General features: G+C 39.2%; 1 protein-coding gene across 1 annotated transcript; it reads left to right on the top strand.

The window, feature by feature from the left end:
* The first annotated feature begins 5556 nt into the window (after nucleotides 1-5556).
* Nucleotides 5557-6847, top strand: LOC139719428 (uncharacterized). The gene has a single exon (XM_071630845.1). The coding sequence runs from the start codon at nucleotides 5557-5559 to the stop codon at nucleotides 6787-6789; it is 1233 nt and encodes a 410-aa protein (XP_071486946.1). The 3' UTR covers nucleotides 6790-6847.
* Nucleotides 6848-15704: the final 8857 nt, after the last annotated feature.

Below are 15704 nucleotides of genomic sequence, written 5' to 3'. Positions count from 1 at the left end.
AATTTACTTAGTTAATGTCTTCTAGGCTCGTTCCCTGCATGTGTTTTTGAAGTCACACTTGTATAGGGCTGTACACAGGGGAGAATTGCTTCTAAATTCTTCCAGAAACAATGACTTTGGCATTTCTTGCCATATGAACATGATAATGAAATCTGTGGCTATACCGTTGGTGTAGGGAGCTCAAAGAATTTAATTGCACAGTTTATGTATATCCGCTGGAAATAATGACAATGTACAATGTACCATATTATATTCCCCTGAAGTAGAGGCACAAATTAGGTTGTGAAGGTTTACGAGTTTTGTTCTCTGGATGTGTTGTATCAAGATTCTACGAGAGCAAACTGTCCAGGTTGAAGTCATCCACGCCCAACTTCTGGAAGGCATGGACTGTTTCATCGCACATTCTGCATGATTCAAGGCTTAGAGAATTCTTGATCCATCTGCTCTTTGAGACATCCTCAAATTTTCAACTTCAGCCTGTGCCATGAAAGGCATGACCGAGCAGACCTTTGTTTTTCGCAACAATTTGCAGAACATAATCTCTCAACAGTGTCAATTGTACTTTATCATCTCCTTTTCCAGTGATGGAGCAGACAACGTACGATGCAGTTTTAAAAGTAAAGCAAAGATCCATTGGGAGAATGAAAATGTCAGTGTCTAATACGTAATAATCATCAATATCTCTGAAATTCTCTGTTGCTCTTGAAGTAGCATCTAATATATGCAATGGAATGAGGATATCAGCTTCCTCGTTGTGACGGGTGACAACTCCCATGGTATCTTTGATGAACCCTTTGTTTCTTTTTTTTTCCCCGTTCTGTGTCAGATGGAAGAGAAGGCCATGAAATTGTTAGATGAAGAGTCACTGTGGAATTACTTAGAACAGTAGAACTCATATAACTTCCGATAATTGTATCGTCCAGTAATGACTCGATAATGACAAGTCTATCAGATTGTTGTACCGGTAGAAGCGTTATAAGAAGATAGTGGTCCTCTTAAGCTTAATGACTTTTTGATCCAATTGTACACAATGTATTTCAATTGCAAGAGCTGAATGTCTGGCCTTTCTCATATTATCCCAGACAGATCTTTTCTCATATTATCCCAGACAGTTTTTTTTTGTTTTTTTTTTTGTTTAAATTCTTTCAGATACAAATTCTTAGTACAGAACATGAAAACTTCCCTTTTCATCGCTTTCTAGAATATCCTCCTTGAATGTTTCCGATATCTGATTGCCAAGCACCATATTCATAAGTTTCAACGCAGTGAAAATTTTTGAGATTGCCCTCGTGAGATTGTGTTCTAAATTGTTGAGGAATTCTGATGCATCCAAAGTGCCACAGAACTGAGCTATTATTGCTCCTTTGTAGTTCTAGAATCATTGGCGGTACATCAGTAATCATCTTGGAAGTCTTGATAATTGAGGATGACCCACACAAGGGCGATCAGGCAAAATCTACTCATTGACATTCCTTATTCATTCTGTGTTATTCCAGTAATACATCCAGCAACTATGAGCTCCCTGATGAGTTGTTTCATTTTGTGGTCAACAAACACGCTTGTGAGTGGGATGCCTGGTAGGGTGACTATGGCATTTTTTGCGATTGCGAGACTTTTCCTTGTTTGTCTTTATTCTCTCGAGGCGGTATCAAGTTTTTGAAGATCACCTTTAATCGTATCAATGCTTGCTTTTGTTCAACTATTTAATAACTGGGATTAAAAATAAATATCAATGAGGTTCCATGACAACAAATAATGTCTTGCCTGAGAGGCAAAACAAATCACGTGTACGCGAACCACATACCCGCTTGGCTATTATGGGACGCGGGATGTAACGCTTACACACTTGCCCACACTTATGGGAAGTGGTATGGGACCCTTCCCCTCCCCCCCCCCCCCCTCCTTACGCAGTCTATGCCCCTCAGGATGGCTTGATGACGTCATTGGAACCTCGTCCTTACAGTCTGAATTTATGGCGGCCATTTTGAATTAAGAAATGGCTGTCGTTCTGCGTGACCTGAAAATAAATTCGGTCTAACTAGGACAATTTTGGCAAATTCATCTATGGCTCTTACCACAGTTACAGTATTACATGTATTATGTTTTTCTTTGGCCACCATCTTGAATTTCAAGATGGTGGCCTAGCTAATGATCTACAATAGGAAACAGCTGTACTGGAACGTTAGACACCACAAGCATGTGCATTACTGAAAATTTGATGCTCCTACAGTAATTGCAACATGAGATATGCATAAAAACGCTACGGCGGTCATTTTGAATTTCAAGATGGCAGCCTAGTAATTGTATCAAAACAATCCACAATATCAGAAAGTGATATATCGGAGTGTCTGACATCACTACCATGCATTTTGCACCAAATATGAAGCTTCTACAATGCTCACTTAATGAGATATGGATAAAAATACAGTCTGCTATGGCGGCCATTTTGAAATTCAAAATGGCGGCTGAAGACGTGGTCAGAAAAAATGGAACCAAAGTTTTTTGGATTCAGCACCCCCAAATTGACAAAGTTAGCCAAAAAAATCAATTTTGGCACAAAAATCTCACGGGATTACATAGTAGCCCCTACTAATGTGTGCGTCAGAGAAATATCTTAGGAAAAGAAGACGGTCAGATACCCAACAACACTTGTTTCACTTTTTCTTACGAATACACTGTCTTGTTCACCATGGCGATTTGTCAGTCTGTTGCGCTTTTGACCTCTATGTAACAAATGGTTGAACTCTTTGAATAGACCTTTGAATCCCCTCAATATTTTCTCTAAAGATTTCACAGTAAAGGAAGTCTCCTTTCCACAAAATGCTTGTAAATTTCAATGCACGTGACGATAATGACAAGGAGAGTGGACATATTTTGCTGAAAGAATCTATTTATTTATTTGTTTTTAGAGGTAAGACCTAAATATTTTCAGAGGGAGTCCATATGTATCTTTTAAAACATCGGCTGGTCTTGCGCTGTGTAGTAAACTAAAAGAACTCAGAAAGTGCAAACCCACACCTATAGGTCATCGTCATATAGTTACCAACAAGAAAGAACTATGCACGCATCCTATGAGAAGCCAGACCAAACCAAACCAAACCAAACCAAAAAAAGAGAAAAGAAGAAGACTGGGACCAGAGAATCATCCAGATTTCAATCACCACCAAAATTTGAATTAACTTAATTAACTAATCGATTGATACAAACTGATTTCCATTTCTTTCTGGCGTAAGGATGAAAACGGACCTATCCTTCGTCAAAGTTTTTCGAGCATTAATGCTTGATAATACATAACGCACAGACAAACACCGTGGCAAAGGCAAAAACTCCCTAGAAATCAACGACGCAATTCAATCTTCCTCGCTGTTAGCATGGATATCATCACAGCAAGGAACCTTAACACATCAAGGCGGATCATTACCCAAGAAAAGAAAAGAAAATAAAGAAGGGAGAAAACAAGAGTACATGACTGAAAGGATACAGCTGATCCTTGAGAAGAGTAAACTGGAACAGAGACGTTAAGAGGCACAAACACAAAAAGGAGACAGGGGATAGCAGCGCGTCTTTGCCAGTAAGTCATCTTAATAGAAGAAAACTAGGACGCCAGCAGAGTAAGAAGGACGGAGATATAAAGAGGGACGCTCGAAGAGAAATACAGAACAAATCAATGGGAGGAGGGGGAATAGGAGGGGGAATAGGAGGGGGAATAGGAGGGGAATGGGAAAAAGTAAGGGAAGAAGAATGAAACGAAATAAAGGAGAAATCTAAAAATCTAAAGGAAGAGAGAGAGAGAGAGAAAGGGAGTGAGAGAGTTAAAAGGGAACTATCAATTCGACTATGTCAACACTTTTAACTATATGCTTATGGGAATTGAATCGCCCGCATGTGGACTCTAAGGGGAATTCCCACATCGCGGAGGCGGCAGGTTAAGTAGGTAGAAGGCAAAAATTGCCGAGCCGGCGTACCTTGGGATGCTCTTCCACCTTCTGCTCATCCGGATAGGAGCGCAAATAGCGGTAATTTCCCGGCGACGTTCTCCCAATTACGTCATTAAGGTTGATCCCCACGGCATCAGATTTCTTATCAAAGACATTCTTTGGAGATTATGCGAACGTCAAATTTCAACCGAGTTGCAAGCACCGATTAGCGTCTGCCTTTTGAAATATACGGTTTCAGGCATTCGGACATCAGTCACGAGTTTTGAAACACATCTCTAACTCTTTTGTAGAAAAACTGAAAATGATATCTTAAGAATCGTCTCCTCGGCATGTAAGAAAATCCATTTTCCGCAAGGCCACTTATTAGAAGTGTGCTTGTTATTCGTATGATCTCTATTTCCCCAAATATCCATTACGTACGGTGTTGTTGTCATATTCGAATCAAGAAGATACCTGCTGCTAAATAAGGAGGATCGCAAACAAGACTGGTGATATAATTTTTGGTCCTTTTTTTACGGACGTGAAATCACGTTATCCGTCCTGTCCATCTATCATTCCAACAGTCCACTGTGAAATTACGTGACAAAAAAAAAAAAAACCCAAGCACATACGGAAAGAAAATGCATGAAAAGTGAATCTATATATCACCCACTTGCCTAGATTCATGACACCTTCGCGATTTCTTTTTCAGGAATTGTGAATACTGATCTTAATGTGGAAACACAACAGACTAAGTTGTTCGTGTTTTTTCTCTCGAATGGACAGGATGGACGCGACAAAGCCCCATACACTTCGGGTCAAAAGATAACATGCTGTTTGCCAGACATTGATACATCTTCCGCTCATCATACCTGTTCATGATGATTGCAAAATACAAACAAACAAACGCACGAGTCGAGGACTAGTTATACACGCACAAACATACACTCGTGCACAGGCATATCCGTTGTGCGATTTTTTTTCGAAGTTTGGTTGAAATGCAAATCAAGCGTGCACACGGTTATCGATCTGTGGTGATCAATAGCTTGAGATGAGACAGCGAACAATGTCAAGTACAAGTAATGGGGAAGAGATCCCTGAAGGCAAGGACATACTTGCTGATCAATCAACAGTTCTTAGAAGCTGAGAGTCGAGCCCAAATATACAACCAGAGACATAACATAGATAACAACGAAGGCTGATGAACTCGGGTGACTGATATTCAAACGCAAAAAGTGCCACGGGAAAGAGTAATTGAGCGAGAACATGATCACATGCGACCGGCTTTACAGTTCTGGGACAGAACTATTTCTGCCGCAGTTCTGCCATCTCACACAGCTTCTACCTCGATGATTTGTGAGCGGTTGACGATATACTAAACCAATTCTTCGTAACTTTTTTTTAATCTTTCGTTACATCATTTCCACCATTTTTTTCACATCGAGCGATGAAGCATATCTTCAAGTTTGTTGTTTTTTGCGTTCATTCTCATTTTACTATCGGTAGCCAGTTCTGAGCATCTCTTATCAAGTTAAAATTCAAGGACAAAGGTTACCATGAAATGCTTGTCATTGTGATCATAAGTTTCTCTATTGCATCTGTTTTACATCTTCTGCAGGTGCGGCGACTCATGTCTGCAATGGCAGAGGGAGGGAACGAGGAGCGGATCAAACTGCTCAAGGGAAGCGTCGGAGACGGCAATGAGCTCCTGGAGAAGTACGGCACCGTGATCAAGGACCGAATGGAGCACCTCAAGCAGCAGATCCTGGATGCAGCCGACGAGGACATCCTACAGGTTGAGCAGAGCCGACGGCACCTCCTCCACCAAGTGCAGCGGATGATGGAGGAGTTCGACTACAAGCTCAGAGAGGTCGGGGTAGGGTTCATGGCCAGGATGGACAATCCTCGCATCGGTTGCTTCTCCGGACTCCAACGCTTAGGATCGATGGAGGTCGACGACCAGCTGTCATTCATGGAAGAACACCTGAACGAGGTGCTCGACCTCATGAGCGACATCCAGTTTAATCGCGAGAATTCGAACTCCAAACTTTGTATAGGTCACATTGTCCAGCCAAAGATTCTCCGATTAGCGTCGTCCATCAACCTTCCGGAGACTACGGGCCATCCGAAACGTAGCCTCACCGCTCTTCCAGACGGTAGTGTTGCCATTGGACACGATACCGGCGGCGTCGACATATTTCATCCGGATTTCGGTATAAAGAGGTTCGTCGATGACGTGACAGTCCGTGATATTGCTGCCTGCTCTGATGGCAAAGTGTTGGTTCTAAGCTTCGATCGGCACATCCATGTCTTCGACAATCAAGGCAAAGCCCTGCAGACACTTAGTCCGCATGAGACCTGCTTCATGTTCTCGCTTTCTGTAGACCGGGGTGATATATTGTTTGTAGGTGACTGCGAGCTAGAGAAAATATTCGTGTTTAATCTCAAGCGAGACGCGCCGACGGCGCTGCGGACAATTCCGACGGCGGCCAACACGCCCTGGCAGTTGCATGTTCTGTCTACGGGTCAGCTTCTTGTCGCAGATCCTTGCCCACCCTATGGTCCTTCCATCAAACTCATCGACCAAGCAGGCTCAACGGTCACAGCGATCCACCAGGAGGAATGGTCCAGCGCCTGGTGCACCGTTGACCGTGATGACAACATCTATGTGGCCTTCGCCAAGAAGGGAATCGAGAAACGAATATCCATCGATATCTACTCGTCCGATGGCAAAGTCGTGGAGAACTTGACGAGGAACTTAATGATGCCTAAGTTTCAGTGGCTCTCCGTGGCTGTTCCTTCTCCAGGCACGATAGCGATATGTAACGAGACCCATCTATTTGTGTACTCATGGCGCTCGCAGTACCATTGATACGGACTCGTGCGTTGTGTGTCTGTGTGTTTGTATGTGTATCCACATGTTTATCTTTGTTGCGATTATAGCAGTTTGACTCCGACAAAGGTGACAAAAATTTCCGAGTTCATCGTACACTTCAAGAATTCCGTCTACTTATCCGCAATGTGCCCTGTACAAAGAATCGTTTGTGTAGCTTCCCCAACACATTAATTGGTATCATTCTGTGAAAGTGTACACAAGCCCAACAACTATGATAATTGAAAGATGAAAAGATGAGAAAAAGACATTAAACTCTAATACAAAGTGCGTCGTCTTGTTATAGATATGTAGTTTTTTTTTTTAACCAACTGACTGAAATGTAAATGTTATAATACTACGCCTTACCCAATATCGTAAGTTCGAGACCTTTTGCGTCAAATTGGGCAGTATGCTTACCGAAGAAAGCTGTACAAGCAACTGTAAGACGGCAAACAGAACACCTCAAGTATTTATCAAAATTTCTGAAGCTTTCCATGACACTCGTTAAAGTATAAATCTGGTTTGTCCTGATTTTCTAGGTCCGAACGTTTTATTGTTGTGAACATACAACCTGATGATTTTAAGTTTGGATGAAGATGAAATGAAATTAACTCTACTGATTAAATGACGATGAAAATGGTAATAATTTCTATAAGACAGCTTTACAGATGTACATATACACATATAGAAATATATATAAATGTGCGTGTGTGTTCGTGTGTATATGTGTGTGCGTGAATTCATAAATACGACTTTCACTTAAAATACTTGTCATTATGTTGCTCAATATCATTTCGCACAAACTTTGAAAATGGAGTATATATTCCTTTTTGGTCGTTCAAGCAGTAGGAAATGACTTTCTTCCGTTTCAACTGTCCCTCTTCAAAAAACAATCAAACAAACAAACAAAGTGTGAAGGACCAATCTATGAAAGCAAGTAGAGATGAATGTCAGCACGTAAAAGGTCTTTGTCTTTTCGTCAGCATCCTACTGGTTTTGTCTTTTTTGTCAGCAGCCTACTGATTAAATAAATGTAAATGTCATGATCCAAAAACCTACACCTTCTTCTTTTCATTCTCCCAGTCTGTCAATAAAGCTGTAAGATTCACTGGCACTGTATTCAAAGACGCGGTAGTGTAGCGATTCATGGCTGGCCCGATTTATTCGCTGCCCACCAGCTAGGGTAGGGTAGGGTAGACAGGCGAAAACCACGAATAGCACTGGTCAGCGAACACGTGCATCGAAGAGATCGCTCATCGGCAACCGTCGGCTTCAGTCGAGATTCTTCGGCTGTGTGTACGTACATAGAGATCAGTGACAAAGCTATACACAATTCGTTACGGGGATTCTCGAATACACCCGAGCCGGGCCAACCTTCCCTTTCCATGGTATCCCCATGCTATCGGGTCCTTACAAGCGAGTGAAATGCCACTCGACACGGTATCGAAGTCTAGGTGACCATTATGAGTAGAATATATTCTAACAACAAATGGTTGAGGTTTCACAGATATCTGGAACGTAACGAAATGAAAGTGTGCTATTTCAGATTTTAATGTAATTGCAAGAAGAAGTGATATCGGTCGTATTCAAAGTGTACGAGATTTATCACCACTTATTCAAATCTTTTCGACCGTGGAGTGTGGCGTTTTATATTAAAGGCCACCATGTAGGCCTTGCTATCGATCAGGAGGCGATACAGCAATACGATACTATCGATGCGAGGATCAATAGACTTTTTCCATAGCATGCAAGCAAGTGTAGTGATGATATTCATTACTGCTATCGTAGGAGTCGTTTTGCGCATTAAACATCAGATCGATGATACAGCGTAATATTGATTTCGCACCATCTCTCCCTCACGTATGCCCTAGCTTTACACAGCTTTGTTTAAGGGCATCGTCTTTCGTTATCGCTCCGTATCAGGGCGAGATTACGAGCGACTTGGATAGCTTTGGTGTCTGCCTGACTGGAGCCGATTCGACGTGCAGTTTACCGGGTTGGTGTAGCATTATGCACAGGCAGGCGGTACGTGCCGAGGCATTTTGTTACGCGTTCATCGATGTAAAGCAGGGCGAAAGAAAGTCGAACATTCCAGTCAGGGACAGCGTTTTTAATGAATTCTTGTTCGATTGAATGTTAATGAGAGTTCGCTCAATAACCAAAAAACAAACTGTCAGCGCATTTGTTTATAGGCTACAAACATGGAATAATGCCGTACTACATGACCCAGATTACATGTAGTGCATGGTCACTTTAATGTTTCCTGTCAGTTTTTGTTATTGTGTCTTGTGTGATCTGATAGGATTTATAAGCCACAGTCTTTGCCATCAAGTCAAATATTAAACGATTTCAGTCTACACGTTAAGTGGTTCAGTGTCTTTATTCTGTTTTGTTTTGTTTTGTTTTTGTTTTTATCCAGCATGTAGGAGTAAGTGTTCTCTAGCACTGGAGGCTACATGCAAACATTTCCAAGTGACAGAATTTTGGACAAACCATAGCCGTGAGCGCTTTCACGGAAAAAATCACCGATGCCATCCATGGAGACATTTTTTTTTTGGGGGGGGGGGGACGCAAGCTCAAACGTGGACAAGACTACGAGATATAGCTCAATTTACACTCATGTTTTTTAAGCCGTACCCTAACATATTAAAGACAAATCAATACATTCACTGAAATTCTTCTCATGTCCCGTGTAAGTAAATTCGACGAGACATGCCTTTTGATGTTCAACATGCTTGACACGGAGCATTTCAACAAGAGTTTTGTCAGATATTTTCTTCTGACAATGTGTTCTAAGTTAATTAAAATCCTTGCACCTTCCTAGCTGAAAGCAAGTTTGTCAGAAAAGAAAAATATCTGGCAAAACGCTTGATGAAATGCCCCCCCCCCCCCCAACCACACACACACACTATCAGAGATAGAGAAAAATTTTTCATCCAAATAGGAGGGAAAAACCCCCAACAAATATTACAGATTATCATGTTTTTGCGAAATACTGAAACTATACAGACCCTTAAGCGTGCTTATCATTTTAAACTGATAATGCCATTTTCACAATATCCTCTTTGGTTGGTATAAGGAACACATTTCCGCAAAGTTTCTGTCATCAATTCAGCAACTGGCTGTAACTCAATCTTTAGAATCTTTGAAATAGAATGAAAAAAAAAAAGTTAAGCTTCAATTTTGTCTCTGAAACACTGTTATATTGGCCATGGTCAAGAAAAAAAAAGAAATAAAAGAAGTGATTATGTCATCGCCTCATTACCCTCGCTTTAGTTTGTACATGAAATATAATCAATCATTAAATCTATTATTTGTGGATAATTCAGAAAATACCATCACTCTCCCATTTCAAATCTTTCCCATTTCTTTGCCAACTCTGCGATAATTTTAAGTGAAGGAAAATATTCCTTCTTTTGGATATATTCATAATGAAAAGATGCAAAACCTTGCAATAACGTTTACTTCTTGATATTGTCTGAGTTGACAAATTGTTGCTGTTCTCCTCGTTCCGTTTGATGTACAACTGCGTATCTACTCAAAACAACTTGAAAATAAAGTGGAGATCGACTTACAGTCATGCATACATCCATCACTGCCGCAAATGTGAATATAGCGATGCGTGTTATCAATATAGCTATATTGTAGAAAGCTGCCGTACCTCTAAAAGATTGCTTAGTTTTGTTATCCTTGCAACATGGATGAGTTCTCTGCAGTTGCATTTTCAAGGACAGGCTGCTGCAGTTTGACAGATGTTTCACAAAGTTCAATGCACATTTTGGAAAAGAAGAAAAATCGACTATTGCAGCTTTTCGATACATCGGTGCCGACCTTGATGAAATCCGATAAAAATTCTTTTTGTAAAACCCTAATTTGATAGAAACCCATAACGTATCCGTATTATTTATTTATTCATTTATTTATTTCAACATATTTTGACAGGATAACAAGATCAGCAGGTGAGTGCTGTTTTACATCAAAGTCCTGTACAATCCAACTGTATAAATATAAAATCATGTTACATAAATATAAGCATAAAAACCACTACAAACAAGCAATCAGAGTTGAAAGGAGCAAAACGTCTAGTTAAAATCAGTAGTAACCAGATCAATGTACGATATGACAAAACAATATGATAGAAAAGGATATATTAAAACGGCGAATAAAATGATGCAAGATTATATACACAATCAAACCATTTGGTGTACAAAAGGAGTTTAAAAACTCTTCCAGTAAGAACTCAAATCAACTATAACAAAAGTAAAGTATTGTTTACACGGGAACCAGACGCATCATCATATTCAGCCTGTGAACATTATTACGTGATCATGCTTACCCAATAGCTGACGGGTATTTGAAAAAAAAAAAAACCTGGACATGCAAGATATTTTATACTATGTTTCAGTTCCTACAATTTCTACATCATTTTCTGTCCTCAAATCACATGAACTGGCGAATTTGCTTCATAATGCGAGAAATTCTCCCTCGCTGACAAGCTTAGTGTTTGATGAAGCCCACTCGTCCACTTTTTTTTTTTGATCCTACTATTCCAACAGAATTCGCTGTCCTGAAATCACATCATCTATAAAACGAATTCGCTTCATTTCATCAGAGGGTATCCCCTCGGGGGATTTCTGGATGCGGAAATCTCATGTTCTTCATCGGATCCGGCAAAAAGCAGTTTTCGGACTGAAGCCTAGAAATTCATTTTATCCTAAGCCATGTTTCTCTCGAACCTCTCCGCTCTCTCCGTGACTCCGTGCACACACGCAGAGAGGGAATACACCGTCAACATTATGAATATATGAAAAGAAATGAGCTGAATATCATATAGTTATTCTTTTTTATTTGTGTGTGTGTACGGGCACATAATTATCTCTGATGTATTAACAGATAAATTGGACAGCCGTGACCTTGAAATACGGTCGAACTGGAAAGACATTTTATCCAAGAGTGGCTCAGGATAATCGAGGTTCATAACCTGTTTACCCTTGCTGTCTTTTCTCTCTCTTTCTTTCCTTCCTTCTTTCTTTCTTCTTTCTTTCTTTCTTTCTTTCTTTCTTTCTTTCTTTCTTTCTTTCTTTCTTTCTTTCTTTCTTTATTCAGTCATTTATCTATTTTGCTTTTTGCTCTCTCTGTCTCTGACCTTTGGTAGTTAAGGTAGAAGTGGTTCCTTTATTGTCGTAATGACAGGATTATCCAGGAAAGGACAGACAATTGAGGCTGCGGAAATAAAAGTAATTGCCCGGGACTATTGAAGGATATAGACAGATTTGCAGATATGATGACATAAAGAGAGAGAGAGGGTATAGATGGAGAGGGAGAGAGAGAGGGAGAGAGGGGTGGGGAGAGAGGGAGAGAGAGAGAGAGGGAGGGAGAGATGGAGGGAGAGGGAGATGGTCAGTATAGTAACGAACCAAGGTAAAATTTCGGCGATGTAACTTATGCCAGGAAATAGCACAATGCAAAACCTGAATGATTATAATTTGTACTAGTATATTTAAACACTTTATTTCCTTGTCTATCTAAAAACGTACTATGTATCTGTTTATCTATCTGTAGACATATATCAAAACATATATAGTTAGCCTACATATATATATATATATATATATATACATATATATATATATATATATATATATATATATATATATATATATATATATATTGCGAGATATAATTCCCTTCCCAAACGTACGCGGTGCCTCATTGTGGGTAGCATATATACTGAAAGAAATTGGACTGAGGCGGACGTTGCTCTCGGTCTCGAGTCTCCCTTTTAATCAGTCAAGCTTTCTGTAGATCCTGATGAAGGCTGATGACTGGCCGAAAGCTTGACTGAATAAAAGGGAGACTCAAGATCGAGAGCAACGTCCGCCTCAGTCCAATTTCTTTCAGTGTAATATATATATATATATATATATATATATATATATATATATTATATTATAATATCATTTTGCATGCACACACTTATCGACACACACACACATCATACACATATGGCATATATATCATAAGTTTAAGTATAAGTTTATAGAACATAACAAATATATATATATATTATATATATATATATATATATTTAAAATGAAGAACAGTTAGAGGAATAATGATGATAAAGCTACGCACAGATTTCATCTTCCTTTCTCATATCTCACAATGAGTTGTATATATACACATATATATATGATTATATACATATATATATATATATATATATATATATATATGTGTGTGTGATGTGTGTGTGTGTGTGTGTGTGTGTACATGGATAAATAGATAGATAGATAGATAGATAGATAGATAGATAGATAGACAGATAGATAGATAGGTAGATAGATATTCCGTTTCTAAATGCATAGGTAGGTACATATCTAGACACTCCGGACAAGAACGACACCAGGACGGGAGTAGGAAATCGACATTGCATGTCATCCGGACTAGACATCGGAGGTTTGCCTTTAGGTTCTTAATTTGTTCACACTTCAAGGACACTTAATCAATTAACGCGGCAAATTGACCTTATCAAAAAGCGTCCTCTCTTAATATCAGCCTCAGCTTTTGGGTGTCTCCACTTTTTTACCGTGTTTCATACTTCTCTGCCTGTGAAGTAGCTGCAATTTGATCGAGAGATATAGATATGAAGAGTAGATTAATCATATTTGACCTCCTATTTTTCGAAGATTCTCAGTTATCCATACACCGTTTCAGTTGCTTAATTAGCGTTAATTTTTGTTTTTATTTTGTTTGATATCAACTTCTTTAGAGAGTGTGTGAGGCGTTTATTATTTCTTTGCACACTGAAGGGGTGTTAAGATAATTTTGTTTTTGTCCATCTCAAGAAACATAGACTCAATTCATAGACATGGTAGAAGTGATTATATTGATTATGCGAATTCCTCTGTGAGGCGAAAAAAAGGGCACTGTTTCAGCCAAAAGACTGATTACATCGCAATCGTTTGCCTGTAGTCCCTCTCGTTCAAATTTACGTCATTGAATCAAGCCTGCAGCTTACACTTCTCTCTCGTCTAGACTAATCACGTCATCCTATGTCTGTTTGCTTTTAAGTTATTTCTTCTCTTTTTTTTGTATTCGACTATCTTCCTTCTCCTCAAAACCACTTGCACACTGGCACTTCGATCGCTTTTTCATTAATATTCGAAAGATACTGATGTCGCATGACATTTGTATAGAGTTACGTCCTTTTTGCATATATCCGCTGCCAGCTTTTGAAAGTCACATGCCTGTGGAAATGGATTACGTCCTTGATTTTCAGAAATTCTGGAATAATCAAAGCACATATTTTTTTGTCGTTTTATGAAAACTAAGTTATTTTTATTTTATCTTATTTTTATTTTATTTTATTTTATCATTACAATAACAATAATTTTTTATTATTATATCATTTTTTTTTTGCTTGCCCACGAACTTTGTCATTGAGCTTCTTGCCAGTCTTCTTTCGAGGTGTCTAAAATCTATACATACCAGCAAATAAAATGATACTGATACGCCTCTTTGGTTTAAACGTGTTTAAATCTGACGGAAGATGGAGTATTTTTGAAGATTCTGAAATTTTAGAAGGACGGAACCATTAGTTCATTGAGTGCTACTCTTGGAAATAACTAGTCATTAATTGTAGACATGTATTGATATACTTCGCTTTGTCTTTTTAGATCAGTCACGGACGTGTGTATGTCATGTCACTCATGATGATATGCAGAAATTGATTTTGTCTTCATCGAAGACGAAATACAATGTTTATGAGAATAATAAAGTACAAGAATATTCTTTCCTCTCGGTGTTTTCGTAGAGATAATGTTATCATGAAACTTATGACCAGAAGTAGTAGCTGATGAAAAGAATTGGAACAGGAACCAGTTCAGTTTACCTCTCATGCTCATAACTATAACATGAAACAAAATTGATTTACTCAAGAATAGTTTTGCTTGGCCTTTTTTTTAAATGTCTGTGAACTTTAGATGACAGACGTCATCTCCTCTGATTTTTTAAAATCAATATTGGAAGACCTACTATTATATAAGGAGGAAGAAGATTTTTTGAAGTGACAATGCGTGGAACTACCTGTTATGGGTAGAAAGAGTGCATATACAGTATAATCTATGTTCAGGGGTGAATCCTGGACTTCTGTAAAGGGGGGGGGGGGCGCCTTTACAAAATAAAGGGGGCGCACGCTGCCCATTCTTTCTTTTTTATTTTTTTATAGCAACAATTAAAGGGGGGGGGGGGCACCCGGGGCGCTCCCCCTGGATCCGCCACTTATGTTTGCCATTTGTTTGATTGTTGTTGTTGTTTAATTCATTGTAAGGACGATTACTACAGGTATATATTTACTGAAGTGAGCTCTAACCTGAATGACAAGTGGAATGGCTGCATTTCGTAATAATTTCTCAAAAGATCAGAAAAGCTTTTTATGCCTGACTTTGAAATGTTTAATGGTGGATGTTGAATGGGAGGAAATGAACGATACGTCATGTTTGCAGCAAAGTGAAGAGCTCATCTACAGAATGTCATTTTACGGACGATGTCCTCACCGCCTTTGACAGAAAGTTGAATACACTTTTTGATCAGTTTATTTGAATAACGTCATTCACCGAGTATTCATTTGTCAACTTTTGTTTGGATTTGTAATAATGGGCTTCAATTTATTTTACGTACCAACCAAGTTAGTTATCAACTGTTTTATGAGCAAGGAAGCAAGCACCGATGAAGTCCCCACTCAAGGACAGGAGTATGAAGATAAATTACCCGGCAGAAGAACACTACCAGTGCTACTAGGGGGCCGGGGCCAAGGACGTCAAGACCCAAAGTCCAATCCAATAAAATGGTGCCTCAATATAGGTAATATTTTCATCTATATAATATCCTTTCTATCACACACACATACC

The sequence above is a fragment of the Diadema antillarum genome, unplaced genomic scaffold (genome assembly GCF_040938485.1).
Source record: "Diadema antillarum isolate AM-2024a unplaced genomic scaffold, OU_Dant_1.0 scf00000009, whole genome shotgun sequence".
Taxonomy (NCBI): Eukaryota; Metazoa; Echinodermata; class Echinoidea; order Diadematoida; family Diadematidae; genus Diadema; species Diadema antillarum.
Note: the sequence above shows the minus strand (reverse complement) of the source record. Positions and strands in the feature narration are given on the sequence as shown.